This window comes from Bufo gargarizans, chromosome 5, assembly GCF_014858855.1.
Source record: "Bufo gargarizans isolate SCDJY-AF-19 chromosome 5, ASM1485885v1, whole genome shotgun sequence".
Classification (NCBI taxonomy): Eukaryota; Metazoa; Chordata; class Amphibia; order Anura; family Bufonidae; genus Bufo; species Bufo gargarizans.
Genome location: NC_058084.1, coordinates 366,704,712 through 366,729,569, shown reverse-complemented (window position 1 = coordinate 366,729,569; position 24,858 = coordinate 366,704,712). Strand labels below are relative to the sequence as shown.

Here is a 24,858-nt window from a genome sequence, read left to right as displayed (position 1 = left end):
GGTAAGACTGCCGACCTGACTGCTGTCCAGAAGGCCATCATTGACACCCTCAAGCAAGAGGGTAAGACACAGAAAGAAATTTCTGAACGAATAGGCTGTTCCCAGAGTGCTTTATCAAGGCACCTCAGTGGGAAGTCTGTGGGAAGGAAAAAGTGTGGCAGAAAACGCTGCACTAGAAGAGGTGACCGGACCCTGAGGAAGATTGTGGAGAAGGACCGATTCCAGACCTTGGGGGACCTGCGGAAGCAGTGGACTGAGTCTGGAGTAGAAACATCCAGAGCCACCGTGTACAGGCGTGTGCAGGAAATGGGCTACAGGTGCCGCATTCCCCAGGTCAAGCCACTTTTGAACCAGAAACAGCGGCAGAAGCGCCTGACCTGGGCTACAGAGAAGCAGCACTGGACTGTTGCATGTCATTCGGAAATCAAGATGCCAGAGTCTGGAGGAAGACTGGGGAGAGGGAAATGCCAAAATGCCTGAAGTCCAGTGTCAAGTACCCACAGTCAGTGATGGTCTGGGGTGCCATGTCAGCTGCTGGTGTTGGTCCACTGTGTTTTATCAAGGGAAGGGTCAATGCAGCTAGCTATCAGGAGATTTTGGAGCACTTCATGCTTCCATCTGCTGAAAAGCTTTATGGAGATGAAGATTTCATTTTTCAGCACGACCTGGCACCTGCTCACAGTGCCAAAACCACTGGTAAATGGTTTACTGACCATGGTATTACTGTGCTCAATTGGCCTGCCAACTCTCCTGACCTGAACCCCATAGAGAATCTGTGGGATATTGGGAAGAGAAAGTTGAGAGACGCAAGACCCAACACTCTGGATGAGCTTAAGGCCGCTATCGAAGCCTCCTGGGCCTCCATAACACCTCAGCAGTGCCACAGGCTGATGGCCTCCATGCCACGCCGCATTGAAGCAGTCATTTCTGCAAAAGGATTCCCGACCAAGTATTGAGTGCATAACTGAACATAATTATTTGAAGGTTGACTTTTTTTGTATTAAAAACACTTTTCTTTTATTGGTCGGATGAAATATGCAAATTTTTTTAGATAGGAAATTTGAGTTTTCATGAGCTGTATGCCAAAATCATCAATATTAAAACAATAAAAGGCTTGAACTACTTCAGTTGGTGTGTAATGAATCTAAAATATATGAAAGTCTAATGTTTATCAGTACATTACAGAAAATAATGAACTTTATCACAATATGCTAATTTTTTTTGAAGGACCTGTAGCAGGGCTCGACAAATCCCAGGCTCCAGGTCGCCATGGCGACCAGGAATTTAGTCCTGGCGCTTGGGTATTTGTCAGCCCGTTTTCAAAGGTGCCTGGGCGATGGGTGCAGAGTTGCCATTCTGTCCTGAGGCAGCACCGTGTGAAACAGCTCCTCAGTCTGAGACAGCTCAGTCACAGCACACAATAGCAGAGCCGCTGGCAGCAGGGAGGGGAGGGGCTCGGGAGGAGTGTAATCTGATCCTAGAGTGGAAGCTGCTGCTGCCAGCCCCTCCCCTCCCCGCCCACCAACCAATCAGAGCTCAGGCAATGCAAGCACTAGCAACTCTGAGTCTGAGTCACTGACACAAGTACAGGGAGTCTAAGAATCAAATGAGTCACAGGTTAAAAGAATCTAAAGATCCGACTTAGTTAGAGACTCACTCGATTCTTTGAGTTAAAAGAACGTGAGTCAGACTCTAGAACAGTTTACACTGAGGCTGATGCTTTTGCAGCAGTGATGAGATTAAAGGGACACTGACAGGCCCAATAACCATAATTAGCTGTATATATGTATGTACAGGTCTTCTAATGTGCATTAAAAACATATAAGTATCCCCCCTGTCCACATTATGTACACAGTAAACTCATGTTTTATAACCTGAAGTAATCGCTTTTCTTTCTGCCCAAGGGGCGGGGTTTCAGCTCCACTTGCGCCCAGCCAGCCTCCCCCCAACCGCCGTTCTGAAGTGCCGCCCACCTCATCAATATTTACTTTGCTGGACGGCTTCTGCAGTCCCCGACCTTCCGAGATCCGGCGCATGCCCAATAGAAAGCTATGGGCATCGGACTCGCTTTCGGATCTCAGAAGGTCGGGGACAGCAGAAGCCGTCCAGCGAAGTGAATATTGATGAGCTGGGCGGCACTTCAGAACGGCGGTTGGGGGGCGGCTGGCTGGGCGCAAGTGGAGCTGAAACCCCGCCCCTTGGGCAGAAAGAAAAGCGATTACTTCAGGTTATAAAACATGAGTTTACTGTGTACATAATGTGGACAGGGGTTAGACTTATGTTTTTAATGCACATTAGAAGACCTGTGCATACATATGTACAGCTAATTATGGTTATTGGGCCTGTCAGTGTTCCTTTAAGGGACAGGAGCAGAGAGATAAGAGAAGTGACAGGACAGAGTTTAGATTACAGTTTGAATTAACCCTTTAGGATCAAATTGGCTTCTCAAGGAGATATATATGTTAAAGGCATACCTTCTTCTGTCTCATTCAGTAGCTATATAACTAAGGCTACTTTCACACTTGCGGCAGGACGGATCCGGCAGGCTGTTCACCCTGTCGGATCCGTCCTTCCGCTGTTTCGCCGGACCACCGCTCTGTCCCCATTGACTATAATAGGGGCGGAGCTCCGGCGCAGCATGGCAGTGCATGGTGAAAGGCCACCGGACTAAAAGTACTGCATGTCCAACTTTTTAGTCCGGCGGCCTCTCACCGCGAACTGCCGTGCTGCACCGGAGCTCCACCCCCGTCCCTATTATAGTCAATAGGGTCCGGGGACGGAGCGGCGGTATATGTAACATGGTATACAGCATTATTGGGGGGCTCTATGGAAAAGTGTGTGGGGGGGGGGGGGAGCACTATGGGGGCACCTACTAGGGGCTTTATGATGCGGCTCCGCCTGGCTCCTAACTTTTTTAGCTGGCTCCTAGATTCCAAGGAAATTTGTCAAGCCCTGCGTATAGTGTATTACTGTAGTGCAGCGGCGACATGAAGCGCACGGCGTCATAGCAACCAATGACGCCGTGCGCTCCTGCTCCGAACAGGAATCCAGCCCGGCATACGGACCGCTCTTGGCCGCGGAACACGGCTGTGTGCATTCGGCCTAAGGTAAAGATCTGCACCTGTTCTGTGTATAGAGCAGCACTTAGTATTGGCTCAAAATCACTGATGGAAATCACTGACGTGTGAATGAGGCTTTATACTGACATCCATTAGGATCAATACATCTGGTTAGGTGATATGAACATGATAGAAGTGGTTCGCACACTCTGGGATCCCAACTGTGTGTGTAAACAGAGATCCCTCTGAGAGCATCATACCGGGCACATGCTGCATCCATGCATTGCAATTCATTATAATTCTGTTAAAGAATAATTTCACATTTCCCAGTTTTTTCCATGTATACTGAAGTATTCATTAAAGGGGTTTTTCGAGATTTCTTTTTACTGCTGACTAGACATGAGCGAATTTCCGCTTATGAAATTCGTTCACACTTCGTTTGGTGGTAAAAGCAGAATTGCTTTATGGATTCCGTTACCACGGACCACAACGCAATTCTATGACAGAATGCATAACGGAAAGCCTTTAGAGGCATTCCGTTATTCATTCCGTCATAATCGAAGTCTATGGGCTGTAAAACAGATCCGTCCCGTTTCAGTGATGCAGGAGAGGACTCTCCTGCATAACGGAAACGGGACAGATCCGTTTTGCAATATGTATTCCGTCATAGAATTGCGCTATGGTCAGTGGTAACGGAATCCATAACGCAATTCACCTTTTACCACCAAACGAAGTATCTGATCGGTGGTGGTCCAACACCTGGGACCCCCGCAGATCAGCTGTTTGCGAAGGCCTGCATTCACATGGCCTAGGAGCACCTCAGCCCCTTTGAAGTGAATGGGGATGAGCTCGATACCAAGCACAGCGCCGCTGCCTTCTCAAACAGCTGATCGGCCAGGGTCCCAGGTGTTGAACTCCCACCGGATACTGATGACCTATCCAGAGGATATACTTTTCGGAGTGTAAACTGTAGTGCAAAGTCTTAGACCAGTGTATACACTATGTATATGATTTACATCTACTTAAAGCATATTCAGCACTTTAGTAAATGAAAAGCAGGTATTCAAGGGGTCTAAGAAAAAGAAAAAAAAACACTGAAACAACACTACAGCTCATTTATTACACACCTCATGACGTACAGCCAGAATGTTTCATACTAATAAGTGCCTTCAACAAACAGAACCAAAAATATAAATTCTCCATATACAATACATATTTACATAGAAATATGTCAGGATCCAAGTTTCCAACTTCTAGTATAGAAATGCTAAAATTCCGAAGTGAGATTTTTTATTTTTTTTTAACTATTGCCCTGTAATCAGGATCAATCATGTTTCTTAATCTTTTCAAACATCTATTTTTTATTTAGTTATTTTTAACCGATCTGATGCCTAAACTGATCCATTGGCTTTCATCATGTTTAAATGGCATCTGTCAGCAGATTTGTACCTATGAAACTAGCTGACCCATTGCATGTGCTCTTGGCAGCTGAAGGCATCTATATTGGTCCCATGTTCATATGTGCCCGCATGGCTGAAAAAAAAGTAATGTTTAAATATATGCAAATGAGCCTCAAGAAGCAACGGGGGCGTTGCCCTTACACCTAGAGGCTCTGCTCTCTCTGCAACTGCCACCCCACACACTTTGATACATAGGTCCAGGTGTGATGACATTTTCACTCCTTGTTCCTGTCAAAGTGCAGAGGGTGCAGCAGTTTTAGAGAGAGCAGAGCCTCTAGGTCAGGGACAGTGATGGCCAGTTCGCATTGTTCGCCCGCGAACATATGCGGGCTGCCATCTTTTTTCACAAGTCCGGCGAGGCACCGGTAAGCCCTTACCTGTGCCTGTGCGCGAGCCGGTCTGAAAACAAGTGCGGTCACCGGGAGCAGGCAGTTCCGAGAACAGCCCGATAAAGGCCCCCGGTGGCTGTTCTCGGAACTGCCTGCTCCCGCTGACCGCACTTGTTTTCAGACCGGCTCACGCACAGGCACAGGTAAGGGCTTACCTGTGCCTCGCCGGACTTGTGAAAAAAGATGGCAGCCCGCATATGTTCGCGGGTGAACAATGCGAACTGGCCATCACTGGTCAGAGATCAGCAACCTTTTAAACGCCAGCTGCTGTGAAACTACAATTACCAGCATGCATGATTCATTTCGCAGAAAAGCAGAGTAAGCATGCTGGGAGTTGTAGTTTCACAACATCTGGAGGTTGCCTACCCCTACTCTAGGTGTAATGACAACACCCTCATAGCTCTTGCATATACATTCATTTTTCTCAGTAATGTGGGCACATATGGGCCCTTTAAAAGTGTCCTTCGCTCGACATCTTTCCATTGGGATCCATGTTTTCAAGAGGACAGACAAACAAACTGTCTCAATCTGTTGCAATCCATGGCAACATGATGCTTTAGGTTAATCATACTGTTACACCAGCTTGTCTGATGTCCATTTGTCTATGCTTCAAATGGATTAAACAATGTGGTGTGAACCCAGTATGTATGTATGTATGTGTATATATATATATATATACACACATACATATACACACACATACTTAGGCCTTGTTCACACGTCCGTTATTTGATCAGTGATTTCCATCAGTTATTGTGAGCCAAAACCAGATACGGGTCAAAAACACAGAACAGGAATAGATAGATCTTTCCATTATACCTTATGTCTGTGTCACCTCCACTCCTGGTTTTGGCTCACAAAAACCGATGGAAATAACTGATCAAATAACTGATGTGTGAACTGGACCTTACTGTACATGATCAAATAAACCATTCTTGTATGTAACAAACTGCCTTTTGACATTGTAATTTGAGTTCAAGGGGTTTTCTGGGAGTTCAATATTGAGGGGCCTATCCTGAGGATAGGTCATCAAAATGCGATCGGTGGGGGGTCCGACTCTCAGTACCCCCGCGATCAGCTGTTTGAACAGGCCACGTCTCTTCCGTGAGAGTAACAGGTTTACTCCGGTGTCTAGATATTGCTATGACAATTGTTATAGCGACCCCTAGTGTTTTGATTCCCTCTCTGAATGTCCACCTAATGTGTTCAGTGCTGGTGAGAAGAAGCCTATTGGCTGGCCTGTATAATAGCATGTATCACTCCGCCACCAGTCTACAAGCGGATCCAGCACTGGAAACATTGGGTGGTCATTTGCATAGGGATTCAAAAGAACACCGGGGGGCACCATAACAAATATGTAATGGCAATATTTAGACATCAAACAATTTTTTGTAATAATTCCAAATTAAAACTCGTTGGTTTTGCTAGCTCTAACAGAGTAAATCAACGCGTATTCATTGGAGAACCGTTGTATCTACAAAACTCTGTAAGAAAAGAGAACAACCAGCATCTATGCAAAATAAATTACAATTCTTACTTCTGCAAATACAAAAATATATTTTCACAGGTTACCAAAACAGAGCGAAGCATTGGTCCCTCCAAAGCCAAATGAGTTACTCAAAGCTACACGCCTCTTCCCAGTTTTCCACTCTTGAGCTTTAAGAGGGACATAGTTGAGATCAAACTCTGGCTCCGTTCTGTCAAGGTTCAGAGTAGGTGGTAATGTACCATAATGACACGCTAGAACTGTGAAAGCTGCCTCAATAGCGCCTGCCGCACCAAGCAGGTGACCTGTAGCCCCTTTAGTTGCAGATACCGCCAGCGAATGTGCATGTTCTCCAAACAGTCTTTTGATAGCTTTGTTTTCAGCAGCATCTCCAAGGGGGGTGGAGGTGGCATGGGCATTAATATAAGTCACATCTTCTATTTGTAGCTTTGAATCCATAATGGCTGCCCTCATGCACCTGAAAAAAAAAAAGGCATCATTAGTGATTACACTGGTTCTCAGTTCACCCTAACAGACTAGGGATTTGGCCTCACACCGCAGCCATACTATTACCGCACGGCCATTAACAATGAAGACAAAATAAACACGGCCACTCAGTGCTCGGTCACAAGGTGGCCACAACTGCAGGCACGACTGTACCGTATGGCCATATCCTAGTATTTCACCTCGTGTTACACAAAACAACATTTGTGGCCCCACTGCTTATATATTTCCATGGCTTTCATTCTATTTCCCTCTTAAAGGGGTTGTTCACCATTTGAGGATGTTTGGACACACCTCTACCCTAGCTAGACCTGCAAAGGGAAGTATACCTTACCTGCTCTCCAACTCCCATGCCACTGCCTCGATCAGGTCCATTGTTTTCAATGTCCACTTTGACGCCACTGCAGCCAATGACTAGCCGCAGCGGTGACCTGAACCCCTTGCATTATGTGACCAACTGAGGTGACACAAGGGGGGCAGGTCAGCACTGTGGCCAGTCATTGGCTGCAGCGGCTTCAATGTGGATGCCGACAGTGGAGAACCCGAGAAAGGCAATGACGGTGCAGGAGCAAAGGAACCTAGACACAGCAGCGGGAGCAGGTAAGAATACTTCCCTTTGGAGGTCTGGCCAGGAAGGGGGGGGGGGGTCTGCTAAAACACCCCTAAAAGGTAAACAACCCTTTTATGGTGCCCATACACCTTCAATAGCTGACAGCTATCTCTCCCAACAATGCCATACACATTTGCACAACTGAACTCAGAATTGGACTGACCGAATTCAGCACGACTGTGACATCATCTGTCAAGGGCCTGTTGTGAGTTCCCCTGCTTAAAAAACGACAGATTTGGCTGACAATATTCTAATGTGCATGAAGGCTTTTAGAACATATGAACAACAGATTTAAGGAAATAACAGGACCTTTAAAGTAGGGATTATCGGAATTCATGATTTTGTAGGTTATCTGTAACGGGGAGCCAGCGACGCGCTTCCTCCTTGCGGCGCAGCCGGCATCCTCCTAGCTGAAAGAGGTACTGGGCTGGACTTGGGTCACATGACGCTGGCCACGTCATGTGACCCACTTGTTCTGCTATTTAAACAGGCAGCCTGCTGGCCACAGGTTGCCTGTGAATGGTCTTGCTACCCTCACCAGCATTTTCGAATTGTGCCTTCTGTGTGTTTTGGACCTCGACCTTGTGACCTCACTGGAATTGACGTGACCTCGGATTGCTCCCTGTGTACCTGCTTGACCTCCTGGCTTTGGCTTGTCTGACTCTGTTACGGTACTTCTGTTATCTTCTTAGGCCCCTGCACTTATCTAAGCGAGGGACTGCCGTCAAGTTGTACACCGTCGGTTAGGGTGAAGTTTAGGGCTGCACTTTTCCCTACCCTGTCGTGACATTATCGGCATCTAACCTTGCCGATAATGCGTCCACCTGGAGTCTCTGAGTCCGCCATGTCTGTGAGCTGCCAGTGCCAACTATCGCGGCCACAAATCCAGTTTGGCTGCCCAGTAGTCCAGCGGATCTTCAAGGTGGGGTGGCAGGGTACTGTCCAAGTATGCCACCACCTGCTGGTTCAGGTCCTGCTCCAGGTATAGCTGCTGCTGGTGAGTAGTTTCTTCACTAGGCGGGTGAAGAAAGCTGCTCATCAGCGACTCTAGACTCAAGTTGCTGCTGATGGAGCTGGAACTGCTCCTAGCCCCCCCACCTGTCACGGTGCGGTGTGGGGGAACTCCACACCAATGGGAAAGTGGGAGTTGAAACTAGGCCTGGATGCTGGGATAAGGGAGCAGGTCACCTCCTAATGCAACCCTGATCCTAGCCCTGACTCCTATCTGTATGAGCAGACCCAGATGGTAGGAGGGCTCATACACACGAACCTCAGACCCTGACCTCCCACCCTACTGACTCCCGGCCACGCTAGCGACTTGCTAGCTCCACCGCTGCCTCACGGGCAAGCTGCCACCCTCTTCTCCCGATGATGATGAAGCCCCTAATTCACCCGGCTCCCAAGTGCGATCAGCTACATCATCATCATCGAGTACTGTCTGCACATCACTGATGTCCTCCTCAACCCTCTCTGGGTCAGGAGCCTCACCGCTCGCAACACCAGATCCCACGCCCCCTCTCCTCATCACTACTTGACTGCCTAGCGGAGGAAGCGGCGGATGTCTCCTCCACATCTTGGCTGACCAGTAGCTGCTGACTGTCCTCTATTAGCTCGTCCTTGCTGTATAGTGGGGCTGAGCCCACAGCATATAATACTTCTCTGTCTGAGGGAACAGAAAAGGACAGAGGCAGGTTGAGGACAGGTGAGGGCACAGGGCCTACTCCTGGGCAATGCTAACTATACGTCGTGTCAGAGGAACCCACCGACTCTTGGCTGGGGGTGTCTGATGACCGAGTCAACCATTCAAGAAACGCTAGGTTGCTGGTCAAGACACGACCGCTAGATGACACCGGGAGCTCAGGCCTCTCGCTGCGACTCCTGCTGCCACACCTCCTTACTCTGCTGCGACAAAAAAGTCTGTAATTTTCTCACTTCACCACAGAAAGGCTTATAAGCACTTTTTTTTCCCACTAATACACGCCAAAAAGGGCTGCAATTTTCTCACTTTACCACACAATGCCAAATACTTTTTTTGTGCCACTTATACACACAAAAAAGGGCTTTAAGGGCCTTCGAAAATATAACTGCACCGCTGAACTGCAAATATATTTTTCATTTTCCACTAATACACAACAAAAAGGGCTTTGGAACATATAACTACACCACTGAACGGCAAATAAAAACATTTTTGTGCCACTAATACACGCCAAAAAGGGCTCGGATGTTCGCACTTCACCACACAACGGCTAATAAGCCCTTTTTTCCCACTAATACAAGCCAAAAAATGCTTTAGAACATATAACTCCACTGCACAAAAGGGCAAATAAGTAGAAATATTTCCTTGTAATAAACCCTGTTAATGCCTGTATCAAACAGCACTTGCGCCCCAATAACAAAAACGGTTTGCTGGAATTACAGAGCTGTATAATGGCAATTTGGATCCCCACTCAGTGCAGCAAGGTGTAATAGGATTGTTTCTATTACCCAGGCTGTAACCTCCCATACTGAACCCTGTTCAACATAAATGATGTGGAATGATTCCTCCCAATCCTTACCCTACACCTTGAATAATCTTGCCCTGCACTTGTAAATCGTTTTATTAGCACAATGAAGTTTTTTCTAGCACTGTCCCTAGCGCCTGCTGACGTCTCTCCCTGCACTAAGTACACTGGTAAATGGCAGCATCCAAGATGACTGGGGCTATTTATAGGGCTGTGACATCACAGGGCTGGCTGGCTGCTGATTGGCTGCATGCATGGCATTATGGGCGATCCTGCCTTCCCAGAGTTTCTTGCTCCATATCCTCACACGTGCAGCAGCCATTTTGGTGCGAATCAAATTTTTCCTGAAATTCGGATCGAATTCCACTTCGTCAACTTTGATTCGCTCATCTTTAGTCATTACATTCTTTCCAGGATTTGATTTTCCTCTGAAAAGGCCCATGTATGTCTGTCACCAGCCGGCGAGCGATCTCACATTCACCAGACCAGAATTGGACTGTGACTAAAGAAAGCAGAACAATCAGTTTTTAAAGTTGCTGTTCCTTCAAAATGAGATCTGCTGGAGGCTTTCATTCCCCACAAGGCTTCAATGCTTAGAGTTATAGATGCATTCCTTGCTGGAGATTAGAATCTTTCCCAAGAAACTGGTGCTTTTTGATAACAGTATTTTGTATTCTGCTGCGGTTAGCAGAGAGGGCTCCATGAACCATGAAGAAGAACAGAGCCAATTAAAACTGGAAATCAAATATTCTCAAAAAAGGCGAATGAAAACCTAGTTTCCATGGAAACTGCAGAAATCCACAAGCAATGGTTGATATAGAAGACTAAGCAATGGAATATGGATTGTGTTAGGACCACAGGGCTGTTCGGCATGCAGTTAAAACTTCAAAATGAGATCAGTTTTTATGAAAAACTACTCGACTGTTCAAGTATAAAAGAAAACCATGGGGGAGATTTACCTACTCTCTTAATAAATGTTGAGCACCTTCTGGCGTTCAGTGCGGCAGAAATTAAAATCTACATCAACTAGTTTATATGCCAGTTTACAGTAAATCTGGAGGGATGCAGTAGGCTCTGTCCCCTCCCGCCAACACCCATACTGGTATAGTTAGATGATGATCCATGGGGCTTAGAGACACTGGTGTGAAGCACAGAAGGGTCAGACAGAGTACGTGCAAATCCGTGAAACTAGTCAGAGGTCAGGGCAGAGGGTCAATGCGGTAACCAGGAAATGGTCATGTCATGCAGCACAGGTTCAGAATCAGTAAAACAGGCAAAGGTTGGGACACAGAACAGCAAACTTTTGCAGTGTATAAGCAAGCTAGACAGCCTAAATGTCAGGTACCCTCCCATAGGGGAAGATAGGTGTCTTAAAGTGTAACTGTCTTTTTTTTTTTTTTTTTGTAATGTGTAGGGGCAGTGATACTGACTATTTTTGTAATATAGTTTACTTACTGAAATCGTACATTTCTATTCGAAAAAAAGCTCTAAAGTGGTCCATTTTGTGCCTTATCAATGCTCCCTGCCTTCTGTTTACTTAACCCCTTAGTGACCACGCACATTTTTTTTTAAATCGCATTCCAAGAGCTATAACTTTTTTAGTTTTTTCATCAATGTACTTGTATGAGGTCTTATTTTTTGCAGGACAAGTTCTAGTTTTTAATGCATCATTTTGGGTTGATTGATTACAGCCAGCTGTTTAGCTCAAACCCCCTATGTTTACGTCACTAAAAAGGCGTATTAGTGGTCACTAAGGGGTTAAGTGTGGAGACACACTCCACACTGACTTCTGCTGCCCTCACTGCCTCTCTCTGCATATATACACTGAACAAAAATAGGAACGCAACACTTTCGGTTTTGCTCCCATTTTGCATGAGCTGAACTCAAAGATCTGAAACATTTTCTACATACACAAAAGACCCATTACTCTCAAATACTATTCACAAATCTGTCTAAATCTGTGTTAGTGAGCACTTCTCCTTTGCTGAGATAATCCATCCCACCTCACAGGTGTGGCATATCAAGGTGCTGATTAGAGAATATTGCACAGGTGTGCTTTAGACTTCCCACAATAAAAGTCCACTCTGAAATGTGCACATTTTTGCCTTACTGAGGAGGGGGGGTCAAAAAATCAGTCAGTATCTGGTGTGGACACCATTTGCCTCACGCAGTGCAACACATCTCTGTCGCATAGAGTTGATCAGGTTGTTGATTGTGGCCTGTGGAATGTGGGTCTACTTCTCTTCAATAGGTGTGCGAAGTTGCAGAATATTAGCAGGAACTGGAACACGCTGTCGTATATGCCGATCCAGAGCATCCCAAACATGCTTAATGGGTTACATGTCTGGTGAGTATGCTGGTCATGCAAGAACTGGGAGGTTTTCAGCTTCCAGGAATTATGTACAGATCCTTGCAATATGGGGGCGTGCATTATCCTGCTGCAACATGAGGTGATGGTCATGGATAATGGCACAACAATGGGCCTCAGGATCTCGTCACGGTATCTCTGTGCATTCAAAATGCCATCAACAAAATGCACCTCTGTTCGTTGTCCATAGCATACGCCTGCCCATACCATAACCCCACCGCCACCATGGGCCACTCGATCCAAAACGTTGACCTCAGCAAACCGCTCACCCACACATGCTGTCTGCCATCTGCCCTGAACAGTGAAAACCGGGACTCATCCGTGAACAGAATGCCTCTCCAATGTGCCAGAAGCCATCGAATGTGAGCATTTGCTTACTCAAGTCGGTTGCGACAGCGAACTGCAGTCAGGTCCAGACCCCGATGAGGACGATGAGCATGCAGATGCTTCCCTAAGACGGTTTCTTACAGTTTGTGGAGAAATTCTTTGGTTATGCAAACCGATTGCTGCTGCAGCTGTACAGGTGGCTGTACTCAGACAATCATAGAGGTGAACATGCTGGATGTGGAGGTCCTGGGCTGGTGTGGTTACACGTGGTCTGCGGTTGTGAGGCCGGTTGGATGTACTACCAAATTCTCTGAAACGCCTTATGGTAGAGAAAGGAACAATCATTGCATGGGCAACAGCTCTGGTAGACATTCCTGCAGTCAACATGCCAATTGCACGCTCCCTCAAACGTTGTGACATCTGTAGCATTGTGCTGTGTGATCAAACTGCACATTTCAGAGTGGCTTTTATTGTGGGCAGTCTAAGGCACACCTGTGCAATATTCATGCTGTCTAATCAGCACCTTGATATGCCACACCTGTGAGGTGGGATGGATTATCTCTGCAAAGGAGAAGTGCTCACTAACACAGATTTAGGCTCCATTCACAAGTCCGCAACGTGTTTTCCGGATCTACGGAGCCGCAAAACGGCAATGTGCATTCCGCATTTTGCGGACCACACATTGCCGGCACTAATATGATATGCCTGTTCTTGTCCACAATTGCGGACAAGAATAGGACATGTTCTATTTTTTTGCGGAACGGAAGTGCGGACCCGCAATTCCGTGTCCGGGCAGCACATCGTGCTGACCCATAGGAATGAATGGGTCCGCAATTCCATTCCGCAAAATGCGGAAGAAATTGCGGACGTGTGAATGGAGCCTTAGACAGATTTGTGAACAATATTTGAGAGCAATGGGTCTTTTGTGTATGTAGAAAATGTTTTAGATCTTTGAGTTCGGCTCATGCAAAATGGGAGCAAAACCAAAAGTGTTGCGTTTCTATTTTTGTTCAGTATATATATATATATATATATATATATACACACACACACACATACATACATACATACATACACATACTTTAGAGCTATTTTACTAATAGAAATGTACAATTTCAGTAATGAATGTATATTACAAAAATGGTCAGTATCATAAAATAAAAAATAAAAGAAGGAATACCAGAAATACCACGGTGGGCACAACCCCTAGGGCCAGACCTGAGGGATCTGCCAAGGAAGCACAAGCCACAGCCTGCAGCAGGAGAAGACACATGAGATGTCGGGGTTGGGCCGTTGTGACAGGTCTGGACCACCGGCAAAGAAGAGAAGCCAGCTGGGTGAATAACACATAGCTCGTGCCCACTAGGAGAAGCAGGGCAGCAGCCAGTGCAACACTGTATGAGCACACACAACATGACTCAGCTGCTGCAAACAGCAACACAGAGGGCACAAACAGGACAGGCCATCAATATCAGATCAGTGGGGATCTGACTCCCCTGCCGATCAGCTGATCTGTCTCATTCCAGCGCTGTGGCCTCTTCACTGTTTACCTGCATGCTGTCTGAGGTGCAGGGTATTACAGCTCAGTCCTATTCACTTGAATGGGATGGAACTGCAATACCCTGCACTAGGGCTGGGCGAGCATGACAAAAGTGAAAAATCGTGATTAATTGAATATGTAACCTCTAATTCGATTATTTGGAGATGACTCGGGGTGTGGCTTAGCCCAGGGTGTTATATGATACCAATGGTTTGATCATATTTTGAGTTCTGTGCTTTAAAAAAATAAAATAAAACTACAGCAATTTTTTTCTTTCTTTGCATCGCCATTTTCTGATAGCCATAACTTTTTTTTTTTCGTTCAGCAAAGCTGTATGAGGGCTTGTGTTTTTTGTAGGACAAACTGAAGTTTTTATTGGTACCATGTTAAATGGCATTTTTTTTATATTTTATTTTCCCGTTATGGCATTCACCGCACAGGAACATTTTCTAAAATATTTTAATAGTTCAGACATTTTCGGACACAGCGATACCTAATATGTTAATTTTTTGTTTATATCTTTTAGATGTAAAATTTGGAAAGAGGGAGATTTAAACTTTTAATATTTTTGTCTTTCTTTAACTAAGGCCCTATTCACACGTCCGCAATTTGGGTCCGCATTTGCGGACCCATTCACTTTCAATGGGGCTGGAACGGATGCAGATCCGCATTTCCAGGATCTGCATCTGCATTTTCGGGATCTGCATCCGTTTTTTTCGGGATCCGCAATTCCGTTCCTGAAAAAAATAGCGGACCAGAAAAGGCATTTTCTATTATAGTGTCTGTGATGTGCGGTCCGCAAATAGTTTTTTGCGCAAAACACTTATGGACATGTGAATGGACCCTAAGGGGGCTAGAACCTGGAATCACTTTTCCCATTCACCCTAAGGTTTATTGCACACGCTCCGTGGCCGTATTGCGGACCGCATTTGATGATCCGCAATACACAGGCACCGTTCCGTGTGCATTCCGCATCACGGATGCGGACCCATTCACTTCAATGGGTCTGCAAATCCGGAGATTCTGTGGGGTTTCCTCCCCTACTTCCATTCCGCAAAAAGATAGAACATGTCCTATCTTTTTGCGGAACGGCCGGATTGCGGACCCACTGAAATGAATAGGTCCGCGATCCGCTGCGGCTGACCCACGGTGGGTTTTCGTGCATTGTGGCCCGCAATTTTCGGGCCGCAGCATGGCCATGGGGCGCCTAATAGAGATTTATTAGGGTGAATGGGATACTGACATGGTCCCTGCTGAGCTCTGCCTTGAAGTTACCAGATGTCGCAAATCGCTGTTGAATGCGGCATCTGAGGGGTTGAATGACAGGATTTGGCGTGATCGCCGTTTCCTCATAATTTTGGCTTGGGTGCCTGCTGTATTATACAGCAGGCAACTGACACGTATAATGCCATACATGTATGGCATTATGCGTTAAATGGTTAAAGGGAGGAACATGGTGTTATTAATTTTAAACCTCCATGTGCCTCATATTAACAGTTAGTGACACCATCTTTAACCCCATGTAGCCCATTATATGAGAACATGATGGGGTCACTTGTTATTAATGTGAGGCACATGGAGGTACTAATGTAATAAAACCATGTGCCTCACATTAATACAGGCAAACCGCATAAAGCACTTGCCTGTAAAACTGGAGGAAACCACCTGCAGCAAGATCTTCTTGGTTGCTGATATGTTAAAGGACCTTTGAGGTCATCACCATGTGACAACTAACAAATGGATATTAGTGATGACATCAAAGGTCCTTTAACATCAGCATCCAGTAAGATCTTGCTGCAAGTGAAAGGACCTTTGATTTAGAGCTGGGCGATATGGCCTAAAATCTATATTGCAATATAATTTGAAGCATGTGCGATATTATGATATATTACGAAATATTATTTTCTTCTGTATGTATTACAAAAAACTTGAATACATTTTTAAGATGTGTATTGTGTAACAGATCTTTTTCCAAACAATGTAAGATGAAGTGTTACTAAAACACAAAATTGTTTAAAATAAAGTGCAAATTTTGCCATTTGCCAATCATCCATGTCCCCCATCCAGCACCATCATCCCCATGCCATTGCCATTTGCCAATCATCCATGTCCCCCTGCCAGCGCCATCAGCCCAAAGACATTGCCACCATCATCCATGTCCTTCCATTCAGCGCCATCAGCCCCATGCCATTGCTATTTGCAATCATCCATTTCCCCTAGCCAGCACCAGCAGCCCCATGCTGCCATTGCTATTTGCAATCAATTATGTCCCCCAACCAGCGCCATAGAAACATAGAAAGTGTCGGCAGATAAGAACCATTTGGCCCATCTAGTCTGCCCAATATACTGAATACTATGGATAGCCCCTGGCCCTATCTTATATGAAGGATGGCCTTATGCCTATCCCATGCATGCTTAAACTCCTTCACTGTATTTGCAGCTACCACTTCTGCAGGAAGGCTATTCCATGCATCCACTACTCTCTCAGTAAAGTAATACTTCCTGGTATTACTTTTAAACCTTTGCCCCTCTAATTTAAAACTATGTCCTCTTGTAGCAGTTTTTCTTCTTTTAAATATTCTCTCCTCTTTTACCTTGTTGATTCCCTTTAAGTATTTAAAAGTTTCTATCATATCCCCTCTGTCTCGTCTTTCTTCCAAGCTATACATGTTAAGGTCCTTTAATCTCTTCTGGTAAGTTTTATCCTGCAATCCATGTACTAGTTTAGTAGCTCTTCTCTGAACTCTCTCCAAAGTATCAATATCCTTCTGGAGATATGGTCTCCAGTACTGAGCACAATACTCCAAATGAGCTCTCACCAGTGCTCTGTAGAGCGGCATGAGCGCCTCCCTCTTTCTACTGGTAATGCCTCTCCCTATACACCCAAGCATTCTGCTGGCATTTCCTGCTGCTCTATGACATTGTCTGCCTACCTTTAAGTCTTCTGAAATAATGACCCCTAAATCTCTTTCCTCAGATACTGAGGTTAGGACTGTATCACTGATTTTATATTCTGCTCTTAGGTTTTTACGCCCCAGGTGCATTATCTTGCACTAAACAATATGGGTCCCAGAACAGATCCCTGAGGTACCCCACTGGCAACAAGACCATGGTCTGAATATACTTCATTGACTACAACCCTCTGTTAATATAATAAAAAGACCAGCACTCCGTAACTTCTTTGCTGAGAAGGAACTTCTTTATTCGTCACCCATGTGTGACGAATAAAGAAGTTCCTTCTCAGCAAAGAAGTTTCGGAGTGCTGGTCTTTTTATTATATTTTCATGGGGATCCGACCCGCTGACCGCGCACCTGGATCTTAAAGTGAGCGCAGTGCCGTCCATTTATTTTGAATTAATACAACCCTCTGTTGTCTGTCCCTCAGCCACTGCCTAATCCATTCAACAATATGGGAGTCCAAGCCCAAGGACTGCAGTTTATTGATAAGCCTTCTATGTGGGACAGTATCACACTAGCGTTAAAGTTTTCTGGTACTGAGTTCTGTCATAGGGGCTCAATAGCGGAAAAAAACGCATACGTTTTGTCCTAATGCATTCTGAATGGAAAGCAATCCGTTCAGTATGCATCAGGATGTCTTCTGTCCCTTTTACGGTATTTGGCCAAAGTATTTGAGCGAACAGTAAAGCGAACAGTAGTGAGCGCTTCCATTATGGAAGCGCTCCCTAGTATGCATTAGGTTCCGGGAGCGGGGAAGAAGCGCAAGCGCTTCCGATACTCACCCTCCCTGGTCTTCTTGCTGGGGACGGCACTCCACTGTCCTGGCCGCATACAGCGTCAGGACATAGTGCGCGCACTATGACCTGACGCTGCAGGCTGTCAGGTGACAGTGCAGCGTGGGCCGGAGGAGACAGGGGAGCGCGACTTCTAAAGAGACCACCGGACCTGAAGTGGAGCCACGGCTCAGGAGAGGTAAGAGAAGTTTTTTGTTTTTTTTTGTCTGATGGGGGTCTGAAAGAACAGGGCTGGTCTGAGGTCTGATGGGGTTCTAAAAGAAAAGGGCCGATCTGAGGTCTGATGGGGTTCTAAAAGAAAAGGGCCGATCTGAGGTCTGATGGGGGTCTAAAAGAAAAGGGCTGATCTGAGGTCTGATGGGGTCTGACACGGAAGGCTGATATGATATCCTGATATTTGTGGGGGTCTGATCTGAGGTCTAATGAAAAATATATTTTTCTGATTTTCCTCCTCTAAAATCTGGGGTGCATCTTCTCATCGGGTGCGTCTTATAATGCGAAAAATACGGAAGATAACACAGGATTTGCCATTCACAAAAGGTGATATCACAGCTTATCTACTCCCTCCCGACCGCTGCATCTCCTGTGTCTATGCCCCATGTGACAGCTCTGAAAAGCACGTCTTGACATATTTTAGGTATGGTGGCCATTGTGAAAAGTGCAGAATTTTAGCTTTTTTTTTTTAAACTTGCTTTGAACAATAGGGCATTTTCTGATGGCACATTCCCTTTAAGTCATGAGATGCGTATTCTCCTCAGCTATATAAGGGCGATCAAGGCCACTTAATAGATTTAGCTACTAATTTCAAGCTTGAATAACCTGAAAATAAAATGTACCTGAATGCCCCATCACCTTCTGAACTTGGAGCTGTTATATGACAAGCGTCACCTGACAATCCATAGCCTAGAACCTCAGCATACATTTTGGCACCTCTTGCCACTGCATGTTCATATTCTTCTAACACAAGCACGGCTGCTCCCTCTCCCATCACAAATCCTTCACGCTCAGGATGGAAAGGCCGACATGCTTTCAATGGAGTCTTGTTATAGCTAGTACTCAGCGCTCGAGCTCTGGCAAAGCCAGCAAGTGACAAGGGGCTGATGCAAGCTTCTGTCCCACCGGCCAACATGACATTAGCATCTCCATGAGTGATAAATCTAAATGAGTCTCCAATGGCATGGGCTCCTGTAGTACAAGCTGTGGAAACTGCATGATTCGGTCCTTTGAGCTTGTACTTAATACTGATGTGTCCCGCGGCCATATTGACTAAGATCCTAGGGACGAAGAAGGGACTCACTTTATTGTACCCTTTGGTTTGAAATAACATGGCAGTGTCTGTGATGACATCAAGAGGAACCATTCCCATGCCTACCGCCACGCCGGTGGACCCTTGTTCTTCTTCAGTCTTTGGAAACCAGTTGGAATCAGTGATTGCCTGCTCAGCAGCTGCTAGAGCCATAACGGTGGCAGATGACATTGTCTTTACATCTGACTTGGAAACATATCGTTCCTCAAGGAACTCATCATCTCCATGCCCTCTTGGAACACGAGCAGCGACTTGGCAAGGGATACATTTATACTCTTCACCTTGTAAAGCAACTATTCCACTTTTGCCTTGGATCAGATGCTCCCACGCAAACTGAGTGCCAGTGCCAATCGGTGACACGATACCAACACCAGTTACGACAACTCTTCGCTGATATTTCTGAACTGCATTGACACTTATACCTCTTTTATGGAGTGAAAAGGTTCGGAGATGCTTCAGCAATATGGGGCAAACGTCACCCATTCTTAGGACTCTTCTTAGGTGAATGTTCATGAGTAGCTTCAGATGTTATCTATAAATCTGAATAAAAAGATCAAACACATTCTCATTAGTATGAAGACTTAACAATACAGCTCTGGCAAGTCAGTAACACAACACCGGGTTGGATGAACTTCTCTGGACAACTGTGCAATTCATAAGGAACGTGACATGATGGGCTAAGTTTGGAAATGCACCTCTGTTCTTCACCTAGAGCTGTGATGGCTAACCTCCGGCACTCCAGCTGTGGTACAACCACAACTCCCAAGATGTACACTTGTTTGGCTACTTTCAGAACTTCATAGAAATGAATGGCGCATGCTGGGAGTCGTAGCTTCACCACAGCTGGAGTGTCGGAGGTTAGCCATCACTGACCTAGAGCCATGATCAGAAAACAAGGTGATCTGTCCAGGATCTATGGTTTGACCAAACCTGCAGAAAGGGTACTCCGTCCTATGAGATCAAGAAAGGCCTTCCAAATTTCTCAAGACAGAGTCAAGGACAAGATTGGATGCTAAGTATACACGAGATAAAACGTTGGCCAAAATGGATGATTTTTGACCATTTAAAAAAAACTTGTGTAAATTGAAAGGAACTTTTGAAAATTTAGGAATGGTTGGCCAAAACTACACGTCTATGACATGATCAGCTGACCATTTGCCATTTTGATCCATGATCAGAAAGTCATTTTTTTTTTTTAAAGAGAAGAAAAAGACTCCCTGGTCACCCAGTTTAGCCGGGCATATTGTTGGTGGGGTCGTTCAGTATGATGGATGTAAATGGGGTTTTAAAACCCCCAAATGATTTGATTGAAGATAAAAAGGAAAGAAGGCAGCACTCGTCCAAACTGATGTCAAAGCCACAGCATGCTCTTTATCTCACAGAATCAGCTCACATTTTCACCATGGATTCCAACCTCTGCATTAAATACATGTATATTCCATCACCAAAATGTGCTGCTTTTTCCTGCCACATCTATATGTCCTCCTTCAGCGAATCAGGGTAGGTTCACACTTCCATCTAGCTGTTCTAGTGGTGAACATCCTCCTGAGTTCACCGCTGGACGCAACTGACTCTAACAGGATCTGTCTGGTTTCAGGTATGAGTAATAAGGTCCAGCGGTGTGCAGCAGTATCAGGCTAGGCCAAATCCGGCAGGCTGTTCTCTGCTGGAACACCCTGCCGGATCAGTTACACAGAAGTGTGCACCTACCTGTACAATTTCATCAATTGCTTAATCATAGTCACCGTATAATCCCAATGCAAACAATCACGATTATACAGCTATCTGTGGTCAACAAAGTGTTCCTCAACTCCAGTCCTCAGGTCCCACCTGTTGGTCATGATTTGAGAATATCCCACAGCATGAATACCTGTGGAAAGTCCTGATTCACTGACACTAATTATAGCACCTGCTCAATACTAAGGAAATCCTGAGAACATGACCGGCAGGTGGGCCCTGAGGAACACTGGCTCAGCTGTTAGCATTGAGGTCCTGAGCTTGAATCCAACCAAGGATCAGATCTGCAAGCAGTTTGTATAGGTTTCTACCCAGAACTATTCCGGTTAAAGGTGTTCTTCATCCTTCTTCTGTTCTTGGAAGAGATTGATCAGTAAGTACCCCACCGATTCCACAGTGGGCTCTCCTGCTCAGGTCCTGATAGGTGTTCCCGAGTCTTCCCGTTCAGCTGGTCAGAAGAGCCCACAGGCGTAGTGTTGAGTGAACTTCTGTTTTCAAGTTCGGCGTACAAGGTTTGGGTTATCTAAGAATTCCGTTATGGATTCCGCTACCACAGGCCATAACTTATTGTCTGTGGTAGCGGAATCCACAACAGAATTCTTAGATAATCGGAACTTGAAAACAGAAATTCACTCATAATCACTGAGGATTGATATTAAAGACAGTTACAATAACAAAAGTATATATGAGGGCAACTATAAAACTTAACTTTTAATCAATATCATATAAAACCGGCCCCCAAACGGACCTTAAAGGGGTATTCCTATCTTAATCATCACTGTTAAATCTGTTAATGGTTTGACAGTGATAAAATGTATTTAGAAAAATTATTACCCAATTCCCACCCTTTTTAAGAAAAAAGTCCCATCTTACCTGATGTTGTCTTTCGTCTCCCCTGGTTATGGCCACCTCTCCTGTCGAATCCCGCCAGGCCGTGCTTGCGCAGAAGACTTCAGATTCTCTCCTGGCCGCGCACCGTCCTGAACGTGCACGCTGCCGCGCATTCGCCATGATGACTTCTTCCTGGCCAGTATAGTACAGAGCCGCGAACACGAACGCCGTCTCTGTACTATACAGGCCAGGAATAAGTCACCATGGCGCATGCGCGGTGTGCATTCAGGACATTGCGCGGCCCAGCCGGGAGAAAAACTTCAGTCTTCTGCGCAAGCGCGGCCTGGCTGGGAGGAGACGTCATTCAAGCCCAGCCAAATCCAGGAAGTGGATGTCGCGCTGGACGAAGGTATTAAAACTGAAGATGGAAATACCCCTTTAATTACTGCAATTCCAGAACTATTTGTACAGGGAAGGTCGATTATCGAGATAGGGCGGGCGTACAGGAGGGACAGCACGTCAAAATGACCTATGCCTGCCCCTACAATTGCCCCTCAGTCAGACACCCCTTGATGGTAGGGGTACTCTGTCCACGTACCTCAGCTAGCCTACCCCGTACACAGGCGGAATTGGACGGACCAAACTCTCTTCCCACAATAGAGCAGATTTCGGAGAACCTGGAATTTACATAGCGAGCCCCATGGCGATTGGGAAGGACAGGAGATAATCTCTTCTAAATATGGTGTCGCTATATAAATTAATAAAATAAATAAAAATACACTTTGTCCCCCCCAATGATAAAACCTGTGCCCTCAGCAGAAGGGAAGAGTGCAGACATTTACCATAAACTTTATTAATAACAAAGGAGAACCCCTTTAAGAATCCTGGAAGTCACCTTGGGATCTGCCTGGACACAGGGGCCACTCACAAACAGTCCTGAGCAGTGACAAACTGCAACTCCCAGCATGTGCGGCGGCGGACACGATGGGAGTGGTAGCTCCTAGCTGACTGTACCTGCGGGTGCTGGTTCCGGGAGTGTCTTCACATCCGGCCCTGCGCCGTGTGCCGCCCTGCTTCCCTTCCTACAGCCCCGGGGCTCAGAGTCATGGCTTCCGCCGAGCCGTCCGCCGTCACCGAGCTGTGTCAGAACGGGCGCCAGGAGTTCATGGACGCCTCCCAGCTGCTGCTCACCTATGCCGACAATATACTCCGGTGAGTGGGCCGTGACGTCACGCGGAGGCGATATCTGACGTCATTCATTGCCAGAGCCGTAGTTAGACTGCTCCCATGTTGTGCCGTGCACACACCTATGGATAGTATTAATACTGAGGGGAGTATCATCCCACAGTACAGTGAACCGTATGGTTACAAGCCTTTTTGTCCCCCTCTTAAAGGGTACCTTTAGTTATGCCGCTCTCTGCATCGCCCCCCAGAAGTTTAAAGGCGATGGCAGGAGCCAAGGAACTTTAATGGAGGGTCTTCAGACAGCGTTCAGGCGTCACAGATTTCTAATTTTCCTGGAAAATAGTTTCTTAGGGCACTGTGTTCTGCTGTTTCTCTATTATTCCTCCTAGAAATGCCTGAATACACTGGGTGTTACCAGTTGGGGTGTGTCTGTACAGGGACACACCCCCTGGACCAGGTTGAATGGTAACGCCCAGTTGGCAGTTTGTTCTATTATTCAGGAAGAATAACGGAGGAATAACGGAGGAACAGCGCTGGGAGCGCTATAAGAAGAGATGCTCCGGAATGATGATGTCATGAGGAACACCGTTCTGTCCTACCAGACATGGGGAGAGGAGACAGGTCCTCTTCATTCAGCTCTTGTGTTCAGTCTACATGTGGGCTGTAGAGTTCACATCTACCAGAAGCGTCAAAAGACACAGATATATTTCCTGTCATCCAACAATTTAGGGAGGGGGCAACCAACCCCGACGGCAGATGTTGGGGGTGAGAAGAATCGGGCTGTTGGATTTTTAGCATGGTCTATCCTTTTGTTCTTGGAGATGTAATCCACCGCTAGAGGCGTCTGGCAGCGGTTTCCACTCCTCTCCACACTCAGATCAGGCGCATGCTCAGCAGAGTTGACTATGCATGTCTTGGGGGAGAATGTGCGGCCAGCTTTAGCCCATGTCATTTGAATGAGCTGGCCACAGTGTGGCAGGCGCAGCACTATGAAGTACTGTGGCATTAGAAGACTTGATATCTCTGACTTTTAGTCAGTCTAACCAGACTGTCTATTACTCTAGCGCTGTTCTATGGAAACAGTAGGTCTAAAGAGCACACCAAATGCTTGAAATAACTTCTTTATTAACTTCAACTTTTCTTCATATATAACACTGCCGCCTCCGCAGCAGATAGTCCATGTACAAAACACGTGTTGAAAAGATATAAAAAAAATGGCGGTATGCATTAGATGGTGGTTCAACTGTTCAATCTTGTCAATCAACATAAAATGGTGGATATATTTCTCTCTTGAGTATCTGTACTCGCACTTTAAGTTATTTAAGCACTTTATGATCTTTCTGGGAGGTATATCTGAGGTCTAACTAATAGTTCACTTGCAGTATGCAGTTAGCAGTGATTATTTGCAGATTGGTTGAGTATGATCTGGTATGATTGTGTGCAATTTGTATTGCAATATGGAATCTGAATGCTTGCAATTTGTAGCTTGCAATTGTATGGTTGCAATTGGTGGAACTGTAAGTAAACACATATATATCTAGTTCAGTATACGGTTCTAAACACAATACTAACAATATGAACATTATATAATTGTTTTAACTACCTATTTTGACCTCTTGTTCCCATAAAACACCGCTCTCAGTGGAGTGAATGTCTCTTCAGCTCCTGTCTCTGGTGAATAATGATTCTAGCAGTTCCTCCTAGGGGAATTCCCAGACAGGCTGTCTGTGAGGCTAGTTGTGATTGGTGAAAACTCTTAGGGCCGCTTCACACGAGCGGATGCCGTGCGTGGCATCCGCTCCG

General features: G+C 45.8%; 2 protein-coding genes across 3 annotated transcripts in view; one reads left to right on the top strand and one right to left on the bottom strand.

The window, feature by feature from the left end:
- Window positions 1-5,710: 5,710 nt before the first annotated feature.
- OXSM (3-oxoacyl-ACP synthase, mitochondrial) lies at window positions 5,711-22,998 on the bottom strand. 2 transcript variants are annotated; one of them, XM_044294494.1, is made up of 3 exons: window positions 22,885-22,998; window positions 18,833-19,842; window positions 5,711-6,872 (listed from the first exon to the last, which is right to left on the bottom strand). In XM_044294494.1, exons 2-3 carry the CDS (start codon window positions 19,813-19,815, stop codon window positions 6,470-6,472), a joined length of 1,386 nt encoding a protein of 461 aa, XP_044150429.1. In that variant the 5' UTR covers window positions 19,816-19,842; window positions 22,885-22,998; the 3' UTR covers window positions 5,711-6,469. The 2 variants fall into 2 exon arrangements, with proteins under 2 accessions (XP_044150429.1, XP_044150428.1); XM_044294493.1 differs by having other exon boundaries at window positions 22,766-22,902.
- Window positions 22,900-24,858, top strand: part of NGLY1 (N-glycanase 1) — a 34,907-nt gene continuing 32,948 nt past the window's right edge. Inside the window, exon 1 of the mRNA XM_044294492.1 lies at window positions 22,900-23,082. Within this exon, the coding sequence (XP_044150427.1) occupies window positions 22,976-23,082 (107 nt within the window). The 5' untranslated portion in view covers window positions 22,900-22,975. The remainder of the gene's footprint in view (window positions 23,083-24,858) is intronic.